This window comes from Trichosurus vulpecula, chromosome 5, assembly GCF_011100635.1.
Source record: "Trichosurus vulpecula isolate mTriVul1 chromosome 5, mTriVul1.pri, whole genome shotgun sequence".
Taxonomy (NCBI): Eukaryota; Metazoa; Chordata; class Mammalia; order Diprotodontia; family Phalangeridae; genus Trichosurus; species Trichosurus vulpecula.
The window spans coordinates 242,591,771-242,615,460 of NC_050577.1; the positions used below are offsets into that span (position 1 = coordinate 242,591,771).

General features: G+C 35.7%; 1 protein-coding gene across 1 annotated transcript in view; it reads right to left on the reverse strand.

Moving 5' to 3' along the window:
* The window catches only part of GLIPR1L2 (GLIPR1 like 2), a 49,422-nt gene that overhangs the window by 20,913 nt on the left and 4,819 nt on the right, over nt 1-23,690 (reverse strand). Inside the window, 2 exon segments of the mRNA XM_036760726.1 lie at nt 1,645-1,748; nt 19,160-19,405. Of these exon segments, the coding sequence (XP_036616621.1) occupies nt 1,645-1,748; nt 19,160-19,405 (350 nt within the window).

Here is a 23,690-nt window from a genome sequence, read left to right on the forward strand (position 1 = left end):
CATCTGTAAAATGAGCTAGAGAAGAAAATGGCAAACAACTTCAGTATCTTTGCCAAGAAAACCCCAAATGGGCTCAGGAAGAGTTGGTGTTTCAACAATCTGGCTAGCAGCTTCTGTGGGGGTGTGAGATCCACCAACAGTCAGCATCCAGAAAGCTGCCAGCACACCGCAAAAGCACAGGTTCTTTTGATCTGCTTAACTAAGGAAAGCTACGTGAAGGGGTTGACAAGCCTACTTTAATTCAGCATACAAATATCATTCACTTAGTTCAAGGGAAGAGACCAGCACACTGAACTTCAGAGCAAATTGCAAACAAATTACAAACATCAACAGACAGACCAAATACAGATTCTAGGTTCAGCCCGGGAGCTCAGAACAAGGGCTGACCCAGAGTCATGCGTGCCACCACTGCTGTGGGTAAGTGCTCCAAAGAAGAGAAATCCAACCCCTGGTTTTATATCTTTTTCAGTGTCAGGGGTGAGTCACACATGCGACTCACCCACGTGACCTAAAATTGTCACAAAGAGGCAACTAAGAGCCTCTGATGTCCCAAACCTATCACTCAAACTCATGTGTAAAACTAGGCCCTCCCCTGAGTTAGCCCCACCTTGGGCCCCACCTTAGTTACCAATCCATACCCACATAGGTTTTACACCTATGAGGGGTTTGGGCCTGGGGCTTAGCACCTAGTAGGGCTCAATGAAATACACTGAATTACTCAAAGGAAACAAAGGTCAACTAAGTGCTAAGAGCCCATTTTGCTTACCAACACAGTTGGACATGACTAAAACTACTCAACAGCAATATACTCTTATCTTTCTCTCCTGCTTTCTGTAAGGTTCCATTTTTCAATGCTGCTTGTATAGCCATATTCTATATAAGGTTGCTGAAGCTAATGCTCAAGGCCTACTCACTTCATGCCAACAAGCCTATACTCTAGACATAAATAAACTCTTCAGATAACTATCTATGCATGTTAAATTAGTACCTAATCAATAGACCCTTTAATAATTTTGATCTCAGGTCCTTTCCAATACTATGATTTTAAGACTACAACTTAAGGAGTTCCTAAGAGATAATATTTTGATCTTCTACTACTTGCATAAAGTGACTCCCCAAAGAAAAATCAATATGCCTACACTGTTTCCCTATATTATTCTATTTTTAAATGTATTTCACATTTGCATAGCATCTTACTGTTTATAAAGCATTTTCACATACGGACTATATGATCTGGGAAAAGAGTTTAAGAAAATAGATTGGATTTTTAAAATCTTTAAATAATTTACCAAACAACAACAGTAATAGTAATAATTAATAACAGTTATAATCACTTGGTGGCCAATCTTGATCATTTTTCTTGAATTTATATTGGCTTTTGGACAAAAATAGCAGAGTACACAGACAAGGATGTATTCAAAGCCTCTTCAGTCTGGTAGGACCTAAGACAGATTGTACTCTGCTGACATTACTTTTGAGAGCCTTAGGCCACAACCAAGCCATGGTGAAATAACATGAGGACTTTGGTTGGTCTTTACCAGTAGAGTTCATTAAACTAAACCATGGTGGAGCTCTAATCTATATCAACAGATAAAATTACAGTTTTGAGATAAAATATTAAAGCAATCATTAAAAATAATTTACCTTAGTATGTAGTTGCATATGAAATGTGCCGCATTTAGAACAGTTCCAACACTAGGACATTCAGTAACAGCGCAGCCAATTTTGTAGGTATTATCCCAAACAACCTAGAGGACAATTTCAAAACAAAACATACCGTTTAATCCGCATAGTTTCCTATTATGGATGGACATGAAATAGGTCATAAACTTAAGCATTTGTGGGCCAGTAGGAAGAAAAACACACTACTGAACAAAAACTAAAACACTGTTCTGAGAGTTGTTTAATGGATCTAGTACAAAGAACTAAAGCTGTTTGTTTAGAAGCTTAAACAGCAAAGGTGTCTCCTGTCAGAGATTCCCTGAGATAATGTACTATGTCCCATATGGTTAACATTACCAAGAGTCTTTTTATTAACTTACTTGACAAAATAGTTCTATCTTGATCTAAAACATTCTTTACATAGGTCCTTAAACACAAATAATTTCCAGGATTAAGCTTGAGAAGATATGAAAGCTACTTTATCATGTTTGTTTGTCAGATTCTAATTTAAGACTACAGAGCCTGAGAACTCTCCCTGCAGACTGCTCATAAATAAATGTGCCCCTGACAATACTGATTTCAAATATAATGTGAAACTACTGTAGACTAGGCCTATATTTGACCTAGTCCAACAGATGCAAGGTTTTCTTTTTAAAAATTCAACCATCACTCATGAACCATGAGATCCAATGAAAGCTAATAACTGAAGATTAAAAGCACATAATGCCAGAATTTTTAAAAAGATGTAAAATCCAACTATCCTTTACAGTCACTGAACTGGGAACTGAAAAAGGCTACTGGCAGGCACCTGGAGCTCAGGAAGAGATTTCAGACAATTTTACCTTTTACGGTTCTAATCACCAGAATGTCAAAAAAAATTCAATTTCTATAGGACCTTTCAATCAATGAATGTCATATACAATGGAGTTCATTTTCCTTTTCTGTACATTACAAAATACATTACAGTACAAGGGGCAGCACCATTTTTGGCTACTAATTCCTCTTGTCGAATTAAACTTACTGAGTGATATCTGAGAACCTACTTACGTCACCGGGGAAAAGAGGGGAAAATAGTAGAAATTAAAAAGAATTAGGAGAGTGGAATGTAGGATCCTTGACAGCAGGGATTGTCATTTTTTCATCACCATTACTCCAACTTCCACACTCCCCTTAACTCTCCCTCCACCTAAAGATAAAAGTCCTACCTTGTAACCAATAGGTATAGTCACACAAAACAGGTCCGCGGAGTGACTATGTCTAAAATGTATATCTCATTTTGCACCTCTAGTACATCATGTCTCTGCCAAGGAATGGTGATTAAACGGCCCAGAGGAGGAAGTACTGGGCCTGGAATCATGAAGACTCAAGCTCAAATCTGGCCTGAAACACTTACTAGCTGTGTGACCTTGGGCAAGTTATTTCACCTCTGTTTTACCTCAGTCTTCTTAACTGTAAAACAGGGTCATAGCAATTCCCAGGGTTGTTGTGAGGATTGGATAAAATGACAATTATAAAGCACTTTGCACAGTTTTTGGCACACAGTAAGTACTGTATAAATGTTAGCTATTATTATCACTGTTATTATTATTATTACTTCACAGCATTTTTGTGAGGATCAAATAAGATAATTGTAAAGCACTCAGAACAGTGCCTAGCACACAGTAGGTGCTATATAAATGTTAGCTATTATCATCATTGTTGTTATTATTATTAATCACAGCATTTTTGTGAGGATCAACTAAGATAACTGTAAAGCACTCAGAACAGTGCCTAGCACACAGTAGGTGCTATATAAATGCTAGCTATTATTATTATTATACTTTTGGATTTATGAGTTGTTGTTGCATTGCTCCAGTCCTGTCTGTGCCGGCACGGTCCATGCTGGGATGGGCTCCGCTCCGAGGCCAGTGCAATAGACCCTTCCTATTGGCCTTCTAGATTGTCTTGGGCTTGAAATCTGTTTCACTCTGTCATTTTGTGACTTCTGCTGCTCTAGAATTTGCTTAGAGTAATTTTTTACAGGTATTTTGAGGGTTTTGGAGGAGAGCCCCAGCAGGTTCATGCTTATACTCTGCCATGTTGGCTCTGTCCCCCCCATCTAGATTTTAATATCATATTTGTCTCATCAAAGATTGGTAGTATTCTTTCTTTGCAGATACCTGCATTGTAGGAATTAATTTTTCCTTGGATGTTAGATCAAATTTAATTTTAAATGTATATGGCCCTGGGTAATTTCCCTTTGGGAGTTCCTTTATTGCTAATTCAATTTCTTTATTCTTTGACTGAGTTATTTTAATTCTCCTGCTCCTGTTCTGTTAGACTTGGTATTTTATGTTTTTGTTAACATTCCTCCATGTAATTTACCAGTTTTATTGGCAAAAGTTTATAATAATTTCCTTTACTTCTTCATTTGTTATGAATTCTTTTTTAAATAAAAAAAAAAACCCTGGCAATTTGGCTTTCCTCATTCCAAAATCAGATTAGCTAACAATCTACTTTATTAGTTTATTAATTCCAAGTTTTAATGCTGTTGATTTAATGTTTTCTTTTCAATTTTATGCCTTCTTTAATTTCAGACTTATTTTTGTCTTCTTTTTCAAAAAAAAAAAGTTCCTTTTTTTAAAAAACATGTTGGATTCCCATTCATTAATCTATTCTTTCCTTCCTTTGTTGATTAAAGTCTTTAGACAGATACATTTTTTTTTTCCTAAGGACTGCTCTGGCTACATCACATAAGTTTAGGTATATTGCCACATTGTTGTCATTTTCTTTAATGAAATGATCTGTTGTTTTTATGATTTATTCTTTGAGCTTGTCATTAAATTGTCATCTTTTAAATCTGAATACATTTTAATTCCTCTTTTTGATTATAATTTTAATGCATTATGGATCACAGAGGATGTGATTGATATTTGTGCTTTTTTACAACCGTTTATAATTTTTAATGGCCTATCAGTCAGTTTTGGTAATGGTGCCATTCACAGCTGAGAGGTATCAATATTTAATTCTGTTCCCATTTAGAAATAAGGCAGCATTGTACGGTACTGGTCTTGTAGCCAGGACAACCTAAGTTCAAATCCGGCCTCTGATTATGTGATCCTGGGCAACTCTCTAAAATTATAAATTGCAAAGATATTGCCAACCGCCACTGGTAAAGGGCATTTCATCACCCAGGGGTTCCCTTTACCAAAGAAATCGTAGGTCTGTTCCCTGTATCTATCTCCTCATTTAGCAATCTGCAGAGATTTATCTATCACATCTAACTTTACTAAAATTCTATCAGGTGTTTAAATTATTTTTCATCTTTTTGTTAAATTCATATAGGTTTAAAAGGGGGATGGTGAAGTTTCTAGACCTTACAACGTTGCTGTTTCTCCTCTGCTTATAACTAACTTCATTTATCCTTTAAGTATTTAAGATATCATTCCAATTGATGCATATCTATTAAGTATTAATATTAGTTCATTATTTATGATTGCTTTAATCATAATATGCTTTCCTGGCTAATCTCTTTTAACTTTAACTGTTGCTCTCTTTGAGATAATTTCTACCCTCACTTTTCTGACTTTGCCTAAAGCATAATAAATTCTACTCTGCTCCACCCTGATTTGAATTTTATGTTACAACAATTTTTTAATAAATAACCATATTATTGAATTCTGCTTTCTAATTCACTTGGCAAGCATCCCCTGTTTGATAAGTAATTTAATCACACTCAGGTTCACTGTCGTGATTATTGGTTGTATATTTCCATCATAATATTGTATATTTTATTCTTTCCTCTGTCCCGCTACTCCTCTTTACAAAGAAAATGTGAACACATTTGATCAACAACAGAAATCTGTAAATGAAGTGATCTGTTCCTAAAGATTCAAATCTCTAGCTCATACTTCTTTTTCTCTTCTTAATCTCTCTTTTATGACCAACTTTTGGAAGTTGAAATTAATTTTATGACTATTCCATCTTTGATGCTACCCTCCCCTTAAATTTCCTTTCTCCTTTCCCTACCCTGCCTCTTTGTATGTTGAGTATAAAGTATTTCTACACCAAACTCCTTGAACATATGTTCTACCTTCCTTTGCTCATATGAGTGAGGTTTATGAGATGCCCATTCATCTTGCCACTTATTTCTTTTCTGTAAGTTCCTCTCATCTAGCTGATTTCTTTGCTACTTTCTTCCCTCTTCTTTCATTTCTTAAAAACATAAGAAAACAAAAATAAACCCTAGATCCCTTATTTGATTTATTAATTCATTCTGTGACCCTTTGAAGACAGTAGGATTCTAATGTAAGTACTTTATATTCATTTAGTGCCTTCCAATTTCTTAGTTGTATTTAAATTTCTAGGTATTTCTTGCCTTTTGTGTGTGCATTTTACTTTTCTTACCCAGGTCTCTCTTTACCATTAGGCATGCTTCAAAATTCTTTATTCTCTTGTAGGTTCCCTAAAGAATTATATTTAGTTTTACAGGTTGTTATTTTTGGTTATAAGTCTATATTTGTTTATTCATTTATTTATCAATTTTTTATCCATTTCCTTATTTATTTAGCTTGTTGGCATATTTTAGCCAATATCTTCTCTACTTATAATTGTTATAGCATAGTCTTGTGTGATTCTGACTGTGGTTCCTTCATACTTGAAGTCTTTCTTTCTGGATGCTTGTAGTATTTCTTCAAATCAGAAGCTTTAAAATGGGTTAAGACATATGTAGGTCTTTTCATTTTGGGTTTCTTTTAGATGATTGTCAAATTCTCTCCATATTAACTTTGTCCTCTAGTTCTAATAGATCTGGATAGTTTTTATTTATGATTTCTTTTTAAAATTTATTTCATATTTTATTATTAAATATTTTAGTTTTCAACATTGATTTCCACAAGATTTTGAGTTACAAATTTTCTCCCCATTTCTACCCTGCCCCCCTCACTCCAAGATGGCATATATTCTGATTGCCTCGTTCCTCAGTCAGCCCTCCCTTCTGTCACCCCACTCCCCCTTTCCCCTTATTTTCTTGTAGGGCAGGATAGATGTCTATGTCCCATTCCCTATATATCTTATTTCCCAGTTGCATACAAAAACAACTTTTTTTTGAGCATCTCCTTTTAAAACTTTGAGTTCCAAATTCTCCCCCCTCATCCCTTCCCACCCGACCTCCCTAAGGCGGCAAGCAATTCGACATAGGTCATACATGTATCATTATGTAAAACACTTCCACAATACTCATGTTGTGAAAGACTACATTTTCCTCCATCCTACCCTGTCCCCCTTAATTCAATTTTCTTCCTTGACCCTGTCCCTTTTCAAAAGTGTTTGCTTTTGATTACCTCCTCCCCCTATCTGCCCTCCCTTCTATCATCCCTCCTTTTTTATCCCCTTCCCCCTACTTTCCTGTGTGGTAAGATACCCAATTGAGTGTGTATATTATTCCCTCAAGTCAAATCCTATGAAAGCAAGATTCACTCATTCCCCCTCACCTGGCCCCTCTTCCCTTCCAAGAGAACTGCTTTTTCTTGCCACCTTTATGTGAGATAATTTACCCCATTCTATCTCTCCCTTCCTCCCTCTCTCAACATATTCCTCTCTCACCCTTTATTTTTTAGATATCTTCCCTTCATATTTAACTCACACTGTGCCCTCTGTCTATACATATGTATATTCCCTTCAACTACCCTGATACTGAGAAAGGTCTCATGAATTACACACATCCTTTTTCCATGTAGGACTGTAAACAAAACAGTTCAACTTTAGAAAGCCCCTTATGATTTCTCATGCTTCTCTTGATTCTTTTATTTTAAAGTCAAATTTTCTATTCAGCTCTGGTCTTTTCATTGAGAAAGCTTGAAAGTCCTGTATTTTATTGAAAGCACATATTTTGCCTTGGAGCATTATACTCAGTTTTGCTAGGTAGGTGATTCTTGGTTTTAATCCTAGCTCCTTTGACCTCTGGAATTATCATATTCCAAGCCCTTCAATCCCTTAATATGGAAGCTGCTAGGTTTTGTATTATCCTGATTGTGTTTCCACAACACTCAAATTGTTTCTTTCTGGCTGCTTGTGGTATTTGCTCCTTGATGTGGAAACTCTAGAATTTGGCTACAATATTCCTGGGAGTTTTCTTTTTGGTATCTTTTTCAAGAGGTGATCTGTGGATTCTTTCAATTTCTATTTTACCTTCTGGTTCTAGAATATCAGGGCAGTTCTCTTGATAATTTCTTGAAAGATGATGTCTAGGCTCTTTTTTTGATCATGGCTTTCAGGTACTCCAATAATTTTTAAATTCTCTCTCCTGGATCTATTTTCTAGGTCAGTGGTTTTTACAATGAGATATTTCACATTGTCTTCCATTTTTTCATTCCTTTGGTTCTGTTTTTTAACATCTTGATTTCTCATAAAGTCACTAGCATCCACTTGCTCCAACCTAATTTTTTTTTTAATTTAAATTTATTTATTTGACATATTTAGTTTTCAGCATTGATTTTCACAATAGTTTGAATTACAAATTTTCTCCCCATTTCTACCCTCCCCCCCACTCCAAGATGGCGTATATTCTGGTTGCCCTGTTCCCCAGTCAGCCCTCCCCCCTATCACCCCCCTCCCCTCTCATCTCCTTTTCCCTTCCTTTCTTGTAGGGCAAGATAAATTTCTAAGCCCCATTGCCTGTGTATCTTATTTTTTAATTGCATGCAAAAACTTTTGTTTGTTTGTTTTTGAACATCTGATTTTAAAATTTTGAGTTTCAAATTCTCTCCCCTCTTCCCTTCCCACCCACCCTCCCTAAGAAGTCGAGCAATTCAACCTAGGCCACATGTGTATCATTATGTATAACCCTTCCATAATACTCATGTTGTGAAAGACTAACTACATTTTGCTCCTTTCAAGCCGCCATCTTGGCCCAAACTAATTTTTAAGGTGGTATTTTCTTCAGTGGTCTTTTGGACCTCCTTTTCCATTTGGCTAATTCTGCCTTTCAAGGCATTCTTCTCCTCATTGACTTTTTGGAGCTCTTTTGCTATTTGGGTTAGTCTATTTTTTAAGGTGTCATTTTCTTCAGTGTTTTTTTGGGTCTCCTTTAGCAAGCTGTTGACTTGTTTTTTTATGGTTTTCTTGCATCACTCTCATTTCTCTTCCCAATTTTTCCTCTACTTCTCTAACTTGGTTTTCCAAATCCTTTTGAGTTCTTCCATGGCCTGAGACCAATTCATATTTTTCTTGGAGACTTTTGATGTAGGCTCTTTGACTTTGTTGACTTCTTCTGGCTGTATGTTTTGATCTTCTTTGTCACCAAAAAAAGATTCTGGAGTCTCAGTCTGAGTCTGAGTCCTTTTTTGCTACCTGTTCATGTTCCCAGCCAACTACTTGACCTTTGAGCTTTTTGTCAGGGTATGACTGCCAGAGTAGAGAGTACTTTGTCCCAAGTTTTAGGGGCTGCACTGCTGTTTTCAGAGCTACTTCTACTCCACCGTCAACATGAGCTCTGCCACAGCAGTGCTCCTCCTCCCTCAAGAACTGCCAACAAGGATTGTGACCCAGATCCAAGCAGGGCACAGCGAGAGAATCTGCCTCCTCACCAGCAAAGCAATCCTTACACTCCCGCTCCAATCTGCTGCTTGATTCCTCCTACCGTGTGTGTCAGGGACTCTGGAAGCAGCTGACACTGGAGCTCTTGAAGCAGCTGCAGGAGCTTCCTGCTATTTTCCCACTAACCTGCTCCATGATCTTTGGCATTTGTGGGTTGAGAAGTCTGGTAACTGCCACAGTTCAATGATTCATGGCCCTCAGGCCTGCTCCACCCAACTCCCGGTGTGGTTGGTCTGGGCAGGGCCCAACCTGGGCTGCACTCCACTCCCAGGACTGTGTGATAGACCCTTCCAAGTGACCATCCAGCCTGTCCTGGGCTGGAGACCTACTTCCCTCTGCTATTTTGTTGGTTCTGCAGCTCTAGAATTTGTTCAGAGCCATTTTTACAGGTGTTTGGAGGTATCTGGGGGAGAGCTTAAGCAAGTCCCTGCTTTCCAGCTGCCATCTTGGCTCCATGGCCCCAGGCTTCCCACGATTTACAATTTCTTAAAATATAGTGACTAGGTTTTTGTTTGGTCATAGCTTTCAGGAGGACTAAAATTTTTGAAAATTATTTCTCTTCTACCTGTTTCTCCAGAACTAAAATTGATATAGATAATATTTCTATCTTTGATTTCATTTAATTAATTTTTATTATTTGAGTAGAGGATAGGGTCTTTTCTCCTAATTATGTTACTGAGTTGGCTGAAATCTGTCATGTAAGAAATTTTGATTAAGTCCTCAAACATTCTTCAGATAAGAGACCAAAAAAAGAGTCATGGCTTCCCAAGTACTTTGACTTGAGGAAAGATTCTCCTGATGAGACTCTAGGTATATAAATCTCTCCTCTCAATTAGCTCATTGTTAACTCTCTAAATGTAGTTGTATTTGTTAATCAGGTTTGTTTCCTTTGGCAATGCAACAGAACATGATTCTGCTTAAGTTTGTTCAATTTTTATGACATTGAAGGAAGCAAGGGATTATGAATCTGATTTTTTAAAACCTTTTATAGTCTAAAAGAATGTACAAGGTACAATATGTAAAATAATTATTTCTCTAGTACTCTAATGTAATTTTGTCTATAAAAAGCCTCTTTACAACCCAAATCTTTGTTCAGGTTTATTTTTTTTCCGGAGGCCTGAACCTGCACATACTAATAAAACCTAGTTTTTTACCTCTATAATTTTTATGTTGTGGTAGATAAGTTTAGGCAGTAGTTACCTATCACATGAACTCCAAAGGAAGTTATTTCTCCCATAACTATACACACACACATTAACATACACACAGTGTTCTAATATTTCTTGTTGTCTAATGGAGTCATTTTGTTCTGTTTGCTGCATTTTGTTTTACAGGGTGTCTACCACTTAGGTAATGTTTTCCTCCTTCTTTTCTAAGCTATTTATTAACCCTTCAATGTGTCTCTGAAAACCAATTTCATTTTTTATTTCTTGCTTTATTTCTTCCAATCATAACTGCAATCCTCGTGTCCAAGCCAATCCGTTGCTCAGAGCACAGAAGATTTCAAGATCAATTATGAGAGCTCTCACTACTATGTTCCTCTCTCAGCCTCATCCAGTCAGCCAGTTAACCAGAATTTATGCTGGTTCTTATGTTGACTGTCCCTTCACAGCCTCTTCCAGCTTTGTTTGTCCTTTGGGATAGCTGTAGAGTGTACAGAAGAGCTTACTTTTGTTTCCCTTTAATTTTATATATCACAGCTCTGTCTGGCATCTTCTCTAGAAATTTGTTGGGATTTGTGGGGGAGGACTTAACCAAAAGTCCAAGTCATTGTTTCTCATGGTACAATAATATTCTGTTACATACATGTACCACAATTTATTTTGTCATTCTGTATTTGATGGGGACATGTGGCATTTCTAATTCTTCGCAACTGCAAAAAGTACAAATATAAATATGTAGATATCCTGTATTTTACCACATAATCATCACCACATAATCATTACATCCTGTTTTCATAGTCCAAAAATTGGTTTATAACTTTTCACTGCGTAATTGTCACATGGTATAAGACTGTTTGTCACACTGCTTAAAAGGCAGAGTAGCGATATATTCACCAGTAGCATATGGATATTTATTTATCTTTCACACACTGTGAGCTGTGAGCCTAGAATTCTCAGTGCATGCATGCTGTCAGTGTGGTTTGTTTAGAGCACTACAGTACTAACAGTATTGTCACTCAACCCAAGGAAGAGCTGTAGGCACAAGGGGAAGAGGTGGGCAAGTGAAGCTGCCATGAGTAAGTCACATGATATGGTAAGACTTGCATGTTCCCGCACTAACTAAACTGTACAGTTTGTCTACCAGTGGTACATTAATGTGTGAAACATTTCTTTTTGATTATGGGTAAATATTTTGCACCAAAGAAAGTTTGGTAATAAATGATTTTTAAAGTAATACTGGCACACATTTAAAAAAAGCTTCACGTAATGGTTGTACCCCACTTTTGCGAAAAAAAAATTGGAATAAAATCTGAAAAAATATGCAGTGAATATGGTATATTGCATTTTTCTATTTTATGCTTTCTTGAAGTGTGTGGCTTGGTCATTTTTATATGAGTTTAATTTTATTCTATTGCTACAAGTGGGTGAAAAACATGTTTCTTTTTGTTATTGTTGTTTTTCTATCTGCGGGGGTGGAGTACATTGAAGGAGAGGAGAACCCATTTCTAATTCCTACTTCTCTCAATATCAAACCCTGGTAGATTAAAACTAATTTTGAATAAAGAACATTCAAAGATTTGGAAAAGGGGAACAGAAAGGAACAGAAATGGGACTGAACCATCTTGTTCAGGGGCAACAATAAGCAGACTTGGCTGCTACAGAAAGTATGTATGAAAAAGCAAAGGGAATTTCAGTAGGGAGACACTGATGACTTAATACAATAAGTAACTTGTCCAACTCTGTTATAAACTTGGCAATATGGGTCATTCTTTCTCCACTTTTTCCCCTTGTATAAATTATTAGGAAAGTGCTTATAAATCTCATTTAAAGAGTCCTGTGGTATTCTAGAGTTTTATGCAACCAATACAATGTCACTCATGAAGAGATGAATGTGGAAAAATTCTCCATGAATAGATAATCCCTTTTCTATTTAGAGTTTTCACAAGATATTCCATATGATACTAATGTACACATTCTATAAGTACACATTTCCCTATTTTATACCTTGCGAATATTGATAATCAAATGCTGAACAAAGTTATATCCCATCTGCCATGGAATTCTGTATCCAACATTCCAAAAAGTTTTGAGCATTTACTATATATCAGCAATAGTGCTGGCACTGAAGATACAAAGACAAAAGACACAAAGTCTTTCTCTTCAATAAATTTACATTTAACTAGGTGAGACAAACAGGTACATATAAAGGCATATGCAAAATATAGCTAAAATGAATATAAGGTAATTTCTTGAGGGGATAAACATATTCTAGCAGCTGAAGGGAGATCAAGGAGGTCCTCATTAGAAGGTGGCAAATGAATGAAGTCTTTACTTTTACTAGATGCTCAATGAGGCAAGGGTGAGGAGGTAGTAAGTTCCAGATATGGGGGACAGTTAGGTTAAAGGCATAGAGGTGGGAAAAAATACAAACTGTTGCATTCATTCTATTTGTGTTCCTAGCACAAGAAAGCACTTAATAAATACTTGTTTGTTTGTTTTTAACCTTTACTTGTTTTTAATTCTCCATTTAACACTCAAAAATACAAAAGAGCATTCCATATACAAAGGAAAAGAGGATTGCATATGAAACTACTAATCTCTATTACTTATATTTTGCTTTTTAAAAGCATATTATAAATTCAAAATTCTCCTTTCACAAATTGCCTGCTTGTCTATGCTGACCTCTAAACTGCCTTCTGTTCTCTTTAATTTTCTCTTTAATGATCCTTTTTCTTTCTTTTCTTTTTTGTTGGTCAGGACTATCACTAATCCCCCTCTTCCCACTCAAATCTACCCTATCAAAGGAAAAGAAAAAAAATGAGCTGTTTTAACAAATAAGCAAAACAAATTCACAAGACTGAAATTGTATATACATGCATATATTGCTATTATATAAAATGTTCTGATTATGTTCATTAAACTCTGCATTAGTTCATATAAATTTTCCCAGGCTTCTTAGAAACTGTCCCTCTCATCATTTAGAACCATGAAATAATGTTCGATTACATTCATACATCATAACATTTTTTTCAAAGTCTTTCCACAATTGGTAGAAACCTACTTTATTTTCAATACTTTAGCACAACAAAAACAGTTGCTACAAACATTTTCACATATATGGTTCTTTTCTCTTTTTCTTTGATCTTTTATGGGTATGACCCCAGGAGAGGAATCATTGTATCATAGGGTATTCACAGATTAGTAATTAGTTCCAAATTATTTTCTGAAATAGTTGGATCCATTCACAGCTCTATCATAGGTGCATTAATGTGCCTATATTCCCACAGCCCCTCCAACAAGTCATTCTCCTCATTAGTAACCTTCAAAAATCTGATGGCTATGAATTAAAACCTCTATGTTGTTTTAATTTGCATTTCTCTAATTATTTGTGATTTGGAGCATATTTTCAAATGCCTGCCAATAGCTTGGATGTCTTCCTTTAAGAATTACTTATTCATACTTTTTTGATATTTGCCATTTGCCTAACAGCCATCATACTTACCTATTTGAATCAGTTCCTAATGTATCTTGGAAGTGAAATTTTAACCAGAGAAATGTACTGTAAAGAGTCCCTCTCTCCCAAGCTGATTTCCTTCAAACTGCATTAATTTTGTTTATGCAAATTCTTTTCAATTTTAGGCAACAAAGATTCCACACAACAATTATTTTCTGTGATCCTCTATCTCTTGTTTGGTCAAGGTCTCTTCCGTTCCCAATAGTTGTAAAGGGCATCTTTTTCTAATTTGTTTATAATTTGAGCCTAAATATCTCAGTTAACTATCTATTTGAACTGCCTGTGGAATATGGAATAGGGTAGGAGTTGTTGGTCTAAATCTATTTTATTTCAGATTTCTTTCTAGTTATCCCAGCAGCTTTATTTGTGGGTCAAATATTGAGTCTTTTACTCCACTATGTGGGCATTTAGATTTATCATACACTGCTATTATGTTTGTTTCCTTCTATATGTTGTATATTTTAACACCTTGGTCAGGTGTTTTGCATACCTTCTAAAGGCAACATTGGGTTGTAAAATCTTACAAATAAGAATGACTATGAGCAGTATCATTTCATATAACCAAGATAAGCAGTATAGAGTAAAACCAGCACAAAGAAAGTTTGACGAGTATATATAATGATTTTATGATTTGGGGGATTTTGTAAAACAAAACTTCCTGTACCCTCTTTAAATTTCCTACATACTTATCTGCAAGAAAGAGATTTATTTGATAATCTATTTCTTTTGTTTGTTTTACAAATAAATATATAGCAATCCATGATTTCCCTTAAGCTGGATCTTCTTTGTTCACTTAAAAACTTAGTTATTTTGGCACCACAAAAGAGCAGTGCTGTGCTCATAGAACCATAAGATTTGTTCTTCTAAAAAATTTTGTTGAAAATGAATAATTTAAATAGGCTAATATTGGTCCATGTGTGAGGAACATTATTGGTTTTTTTGTATTCAAGAATTACTGTAATACTATTTTTTTTTAAATAGAGCTTGACAAGCTATCCAACTAAGCAGCCATTTCAAGAACATTCAAAGTTGAGAGCAAAAAGGACTACAATTTTACAGAGGAAACCGAGGCAGAGAGGGATTAAATGATTTATCCAAGGTCACAAAGCTAGCAAGAGCTGAGGGAGGATTTGAACTCAGATATTCCTGAATTCTACGAAGTCCACTTCTATCCACTTTGACATGTAGCTGCCCCTCTTGAGTCAGCAAAAAAGACTGAGAAGAAACATGCAGAGAGGAAAGAGAAAAATCAAGAGAGATCACTGTCACAAAAACTCAGAGAGAAAAAGGTATCCCAGAGCAAAGTGTGGTCAATAGTGTCGAATTAATGTTGAAGACAAGTCAAGGAGAATGAGAAAAGGTCATTGGATTTTGAAATAAAGAAATCAATAACTTCAGGGAGGGTAATTTCAGTTTCATCATGAGGTCTGAAAGAAAAATGCAAATGCTTAAGAAGTAAGAAGACCAAAAAAAAATGCAGACAATGAGTATAGATACCTAACACATGCAGGGAAGGCTCCTCGTCTGAAAAGAGCCTTTAGTAATGAATTCTGCTTTACTGATCATTTATTTTGGCCAAGTGCTAGAGGACAAGGAGCTGGGTCCACAACTGAATAGACTTAAGTTGGACAAAATTAAATTTGGAAAATGAAGAAGAACTTCCAATGATTCCAATCTGCTTGACTTTTCAAATGCACATTTTAAAAATACCAACATGATCTCGGTTATACTATGTGACTATGAATCATGGAACATCAACATTACAGAGGATGCAAATTTGCAAGTGAATAAAAGGCCAATAGAAAGCAATCTGAGTCTAAGAAAGCTGTAACATGTTACCAACAATGACCTGCACACAAGCAGCAGCATAAAAAACATTGTCAAGGCTGGGACCCTTGATGTATGGCCAGAAAAGATGGGCCAAACTTACACTAAGAATAAAGTGTAATGGATAGCCAGTCAAAGTGTTGGTTTTGTAAACACAGCTCTACACCCAGAGCTCTCTGAGTTCAGATTGGATTTTGAGACGAAACAAGGCACTCATGGGTCATTGAACAAATGAAGTTTACTGTCTTCAAACAGCAAGGATACACAGCAAGAGTATAGTGTCACTTAGCTTCCCTGGATGAGCAGCTTCTTTCATTTGTTTGTTTGTTTGTTTTTTGGCAGGGCAACTGGGGTTAAGCGACTTGCCCAAGGCCACACAGCTAGTACATGTGTCAAGTGTCTGAGGCCGCATTTGAACTCGGGTCCTCCTACTCCAAGGCCCGTGCTCTACTCACTGCACCACCTAGCTGCCCCAAACTCAAAGGGCTCATCCGGGATGTGCAATCTCTTTCACCTCAATCTGGAAACACATCTAGTCAGCACATCATCAGAATATGGTGATTCATGTGGGTTTAGGTAATTGAGAATCTGAGAAGCATCGACTACATGTGGGGAAGGGGAAAGGAAAGGGAAGGGAATAAACATTTAAGCATTTATTATGTGCCAGACATGGTGCTAAGTGCTTTGCAAATAGTATCTCATTTGATCCTTACAACAACCCTGAGAGGTAAATGCTGTTATTATCCCCATTTTACAGTGGAGGAAACTGAGGCAACAGAGATTAAGTTGCTTGCCCAACGTCACACAGTGTCTGAGGCTAGATTTGAACTCAGGTCTTCCTGACTCCATGCCCAGCACTCTTTCCACTGCACCACCTAGATGCCTCTTGACTTTTTATGTCCCCAAGCCAAGATGCTATGTCAGGAAAGCTGGGTCCAATGAGGTTGCATGGTGGGAAGGAAGTCAGAGAACTCTGTGACGGTGAATCAAGAAAACACTGATTCTATCACAACTAGTATCCACAAAACATTAAAAAAAACTCCAGAAAATCTTTGCATGTTATTTTTAAGCATTTATGGAAATATGGAGGTAATAATTCCATACAATGCAAGGTTAGTTTGCAATTTACAATGATAAAGAAAATACTTATACTGGCAAAGTTGTAAAGGCAGAAAGGTATAGCTAATTAAGGCCTTGAATGAATTTGAAGGAATCTGTGTTTTATAACAAGCCACCATAAACTTCTAAAGGGAGCAACATGACCAATTTGATGTTTGAATAAGATGTTTTTTACCCTCACAAGGCATGATGAATTTGAAAGAAGAAGAACTGAAATAAAGTCTAGATACAGTAGACAGCTGTAAGGCTGGAATACAGTACCACTGAGATTCAATAATAGCTTAAAACAATTTTTAATGCACTCCAGATGGACTGTAGTACAACTCAGTGGAAAAAAAACCATCAAATTTCTGAGGAAACAAAATTATAGAACTTAACAATACCCTAGTGAGCTCTAGTAATTATTGCATAATTTACAATGCATAATGTAATCCAGACAGTAGAATAACTTATTTGTCTAAATACAGTCTATAGTTTTCCTAATGCTTAAAGTGAACATTATAAGAAGTTATTTTATTTTCCTGCTTCTAAATTACTTGTTTTAAGTTACATTACTTTTAAAGCTACTTTTTAAAAGTTATCATTATTTTTTATTAATTTATTTTTAGTTTTCAACATTCACTTCCGTAAGTTTTAAATTTTCTCCACCTTTCTCCCCCACTCTCTCCCCAAGACAGCATGCAATCCAACATAGGCTCTACATATACATTCCTATTAAACATATTTTCACATTAGTCATGTTGTATAGAAGAATTAGAACGAATGGGAGGAACCACAAGAAAGAAAAACACAAAACAAAACAAAAGAGAGAGCAAACAGTATGCTTTGATCTGCATTCAGACTCCATAGTTCTTTCTCTGGATGTGGATGGCATTTTCCATCATGAGTCTTTTGGAGTTGTTTTAGGTACTTGTATTGCTGAGAAGAGCTAAGTCTTTCAAAGTCAGTCATCACACACTGTGGCTGTTACTGTGTACAATATTCTCCTGGTTCTGCTCACTTCCTTCAGTATCAGCTCATATAAGTCTTTCCAGGTTTTTCTGAAGTCCACCTGTTCAGCATTTCTTCCATTACATTCATAAACCACAACTTGGTTCAGCCATTCCCCAATTGATAGGCATCCTCTCAATTTCCAGTTCTTGGCCACCATGAAAAGAAATGCTATGAATATTTTTGTACATGTGGGTCCTTCTTCCATTTTTATGAACTCTTTGGGATATATAGCTGTAGAAGTGGTATTGCTAGGTCAAATTTATGCACATTTTTATAGCCTTTTGGGCATCGTTCCAAATTGCCCCCAGAATGGCTGGATCAATTTATAACTCCACCAACAATGAATCAGTGTTCCAATTCTCCCACATCTTCTCTAGCATTTATCATTTTTCTGTTTTGTCATGTTAGCCAATCTAATAGGTGTGATGTGGTACCTCAGAGTTGTTTTAATTTGCATTTCTCTAATCAATAGTGATTTGGAGCGTTTTTTCATATGATGATAAATAGCTTTAATTTTTTCCTCTGGAAACTGCCTGTTCATATCCTTTGACTATTTATGAATTGGAGAATGACTTGTATTCTTATAAATTTGACTCAGTTCTGTATATGTTTTAGATATGAGGCCTTTATCAGAGACACTGGTTGTAAAAAAATCCCAGTTTTCTGCTTCTCTTCCAATTTTGGTTGCATTGGCTTTATTTGTGCAAAAACTTTTCAATTTAATGTAATTAAAATTATCCATTTTGCATTTCATAATGTTCTCTATCTCTTGTTTGCTCATAAATTCCTCTGTTCTCCATAAATCTGACAGATAAACTATTCCTTCCTCTCCTAATTTGCTTACAGTATCAGCTTTTCTATGTAAATTATGTATCCATTTGGACTTTATTGTGGTATATGGTCTAAGACATTGTTTTATGCCCAGTTTCTGCCATACTATTTTCCAGTTTGCCCAGCAGTTTTTTTTTTCAAATAGTGAGATCTTATCCCAGAAGCTGGGGTTCTAAACTACTTTCAAAGGAGTGCTTTTCACTTCTTTAATGGACAAAAGGTTAATGACATCAAGACATTTTGAATTTTAAATATATCCTTTAATAAAATATGGGTTTTGTATGCAAATTATTTTAGTCCATACAGTTTTGAAATGAAACTTAAATACTAAAAATAGTTTTAGTTCTATTGGAATTATTACAAATAATAATTTCATCTACTTAAGTTGTTAAAAATAATCCCTGAGAAATCTAATCAGTAAGAATTTAGGCACTTCAGAAATTTTGAAATAAACAATAGGATGAAGAATACATACCTGAATATAATGAGAACAGATGCCTGAACATGAATTATTTTCATAATTGTAGAACTTGGCTTCGCTGAACCAAGCTTTGATAGCAATAGTTGCGGAATATTCATTATCAGGCCCAGTCCATATATTTTCACCAAGGCCACTAAAAACAGGATGAGATTTTCTCATTTCTTCTAAATGAATATTACCTTCAGGAACACATTTCTTTGCCCAGGCTCTGGCAGTCTTTGCCAAACCCTCATCCCAAGTCTGCAAACCAAAACAAATAAATCTGAGTTATGCTTTAAATTGTTTCAGCATTCTAAAATGAGATATACAATTGGTCAGAAATGAGAGCAAGTGTCTTCCAAAAGTGCAGATTGATAAGGCCAAGAGGAGAAGATGATGTAAGCACAAAATTTAAACAGGAGGGATTAGACTGGAGTATTCGAAGGGGAAAGAGTAAAGAAGGAGGGAGTGAAATAGGAACAATATATATTTAGGAAAGAGAAGCTACAAATTAGAAGGAGAAAGAGCAGTAATAAAAGTAAATTCTAGGAACTTGGAATTGGGTAGGAAAGGGGAATGAGTAGGAGGACATAGGGATATTTTACTATAAACAAAACAAATCAGAAAGACTAATACTGCCCCAACAAAGAGGACAGCAGGGAATACAATATAAAATAGTTTAGTGAAGGTACAAACTTGACAATTGTAACTTTAAATATGAATGGATTAAACATCTCTGTTAAAAAAAAAAAGAATGGAGGAATGAACTTTTTAAAAATTGCTTCATTTGAAAAACACATGTAAAATACACCCAAATGGACCTGTGCTCTCATCAACTTGAATGTCTTCTCCAGTTACGCATATTGCAACCTATCCATGTCTTCCCATGCTGGGCAACTCTTTTCCATGTGTCCTCTACTACTACGATTCAGTAACCTCTTTTCCTCTGCTGAGGTTTAATTAATCCATATCTACCATCCAATCAAAATCCTGTTAGCTGTCATCTATCTATCAAACTCCAAGACATTCTTCTTTCCTTAAAGAGTTCAGTGCCTGGCTCACAGTCTTCCTCAACCACACACACAAACACAAAAGTTTAAGAATCCCTGTTATTTGAAGATAAATTTCTCATCATCTTGGACTCTACACTACATCTCCTTCATCACACTGGCAAATATCTTCAGCACTCTTTTTTTATGCCTTAGCTGATCTATGATAAGAGAATTATTAAACAAGTTATCTATTATTGTATCTCTCAAGAAATCTTACATGATCTTGATATGTAGATGGGTAATACTTTGTTGTAAGAAAGCCTTTAAGGCAATGTTTTACTTTACTGAATCATCTGATTTTTGGTTTTTTTTTTTTGGTAACCAACAAACAATAACCACAGAGAGATCTTGTACTCTTTATCTTTCAGTAAATTGTGTGATGGTAAAGGGGAGGTCTTCTATGGAACAGGGCTTAAAAATTGGGATATTCCCTGTTGACATCCTTACATCAAGAATGACACAGTAATATTAACCAAAATTTTATATATATGGGAAAATACGTAGGTAGATCAGTACTTGTCTTCTCAGGCACTTTAACAAATCTTAATAAGGTCGGAAAAATCTTCCAGACTTTTCCGAATGGGACGTCTTCCTTCCTTTAGATACCTTGTTAATTAATCCTTCATTGTTTCTTACAACTGTGTTGACTCCAGCACCAATTTCATAAATGTTTGTGTATATATGTATACATATGTGTGTGTGTATATATATATGTATATATATATATATATATGTATATATATATATATATATATATGTGGATAGATAGATATAGATATAGATCGTTTAATCCAGGTACTTTTTCCATTTTTGTTTTACTTAGTGTCATTTCTATCTCTACCATCTACCTAAGGGAGGGTGATGTTAAAGTCCAAGTGTGGTGGTTCCCCTTTCTTTGACTGTGAAGAAAGTTTGTTTTAAAATCTTCACAGAAGTAAAGTGAGCAAAACCAGGAGAACAGCAGCATAGTGCAATGATCAACTACGAATACTTAACCCTTCTCAGCAATACAATAATCCAAGATACTTCCAAAGGACTAATGATGGAAAATGCTATCCACAGAGAAAGAACTGAGGGAGTCTGAATGAAGATTGAAGCATGCTATTTTCACTTTATTTTTTGTACTTTTTTTCTTTTGGTCTGTTTCTTCTTACACAACATGACTAATATAGAAATATGTCTTATAAGACTGCACATGTATAATCTATTTAAAATTCTTACCTTTTTAGGGAGTGGGGGAGAAAATTTGGAACTCAAAATTTATAAAACAATGAATGTTAAAAATTGTCTTTATGTGTAACTGGAAAAAAAAATAAAATACTATTTGAAAAAATTAAAGTGTTTAGACCAAAGAAAAATCTTTGCAGATCTTTTCAATTGTTTTTTGTTTGTTGTCCTACCATTTTCATCCTTAAATGTTATAGACATAACTTTGTTTGACTGGGACTTATGGTAGTGGTAACATAAACTCTTCCTGTCACATAAGTTAAATGAGTTTTTCCATAAAAAATATAGTGAAACTGTCAAGACATTGACATAGTTTACTAGTGGATCAAGTATAAAAACAAACCCAAGCAGAAGCTCCTCCTTTAGGGTCCACGTCCACATTGGCACGGCCAACACAATTGCAGGAAAATTGTGATCAATTAAGTCAATACTATGGCCTTGCTGAATAATCTTTCCTTGCTGTGGCTTCATAACCTATTTTTCTTAACTGTTAACAGTTTCTCAATGTCTTGCTTTGTTCTAGTATCAAGGTGGCCTAGAAGATTTTAAATACAGTTAGAAGGCCTGAATCAAAATAACCTTTTTGAAGTGTTAGATAAAGGCTATTAGGAGGAAGCCAAGTCCCTGGTCAATGAAAGTCCTGATAAGGAAGCCATGAAGCCTAAAGCCTCATCAGTTCTGGCAGTGCTGGCAGTAAACCATGAGATATCTGTGAATGACCTGGGAGGATTAGAAAATAAACTTTGTGGGCGTTTCACAATTACAGATATATGTGAACATTCTTTAAGCATCTAAGAAACATGCCCTGAAAATGTTATAGTAGCAATAAGGGACTTCAATCATCCAAACATCTGCTGGAGCCATCTGTCTCTCTGTCTGCCTATCCCCATGTCTACCCTTAGCCTAAAAGCAGAGAAGCTAATAACCTCCTTACTTGCCTTAGTGATAATTTCATATTTCAAAAGTTAGAAGAAACAGAGATATTCTATTACAGATCTGATTCTCGCCAACAGGAGAACTGGGGAAGAAATGATGGGAAGCTTAGGAATTTATAGTACAAAAGGAGAGGGTAACTAGTTTAGTTTCTTTGCACCCTAGATTTTGGGAAGGCAGATTTCAATGAGTTCAGAGGAAAGATAAGTAGGATACCATAGACTAAAATGATTCAGGTAAAATTAGCTCAGGAGGGATAGGGTATGCTCAAGAATGAAATACCAAAGACACAAAGAGAAACAATTCCAATGAAGAAGAAAAATGAGATTTGTCTGAGAGACAGAGGGAACTCACCAATCAACTTAAAATTCAGTCATTTTCAGTCATGTCTGACTCTCTGTGATCCCATTTGGGGTTTTCTCGGCAAAGATATTGGAATGGTTTGCCATTTCCTTCTCCAGTTCATTTTACAGATGAGGGAACTGAGGCAAACAGGCTTAAGTGGCTTGCCTAGGGTCACACAGGTACTAAGTATCTGAGGCCAGATCTGAATTCATGAAGATGTGTCTTCCTGACTCCAGGCCCAACACTCTATCTACTGCACCAACTAGCTGCCCTTAATCACCTTCTTTGATTATTTTCTTTAAAATATCAAGATATTTAGCTGCCATATCCTCATCTGCAATGGCCTCCTCTCTAATAATTTTAACATTATACAACTGAACTTAATTTTTAAAGCAACTGAACCAAAGCTTGCAGTAAATTTCTTCACTCCACTTCATTTCCATTTTCTTTCACTGCCTCAAATATTATAAATTTGGAACTTCTGTCTGAAGAGCAAGTTGGCTAAGAGAAATGTTTTGATTATGATCTTCAAACTATACAGCTGAAAGGCGCTCCATCTCTTATCATGCTATTTTGTTTCTTGTAGTTGTTTGCAAACATTTTACGCAGAGTTGATGCAACTTTACCTTTTTTCATTTTGCCTTTTTTATTTAATTTATTTATTTTAAGTTTTCAACATTCCCTTCTATAAATTTTAAAATTGCTCCCCCCCTTCTCCCTCCCCCTCCCCAAAATGACATGCAATATGATATAGGCTCTACATATACATTCTTATTAAACATATTTTCACATTAGTCATGTTTTATAGAAGAATAAGAATGAATGGGAGGAACCACAACAAAGAAAAAATCAAAAAGAGAAAGCAAATAGTATGCTTCAATCTATCTGGTGTATTCAGATGAATTCAATGTATTCAGACTCTACAATTCTTTTTCTGGATGTGGATGGCATTTTCCATTATGAGTCTTTTGAAACTGTTTTAGGTCTTT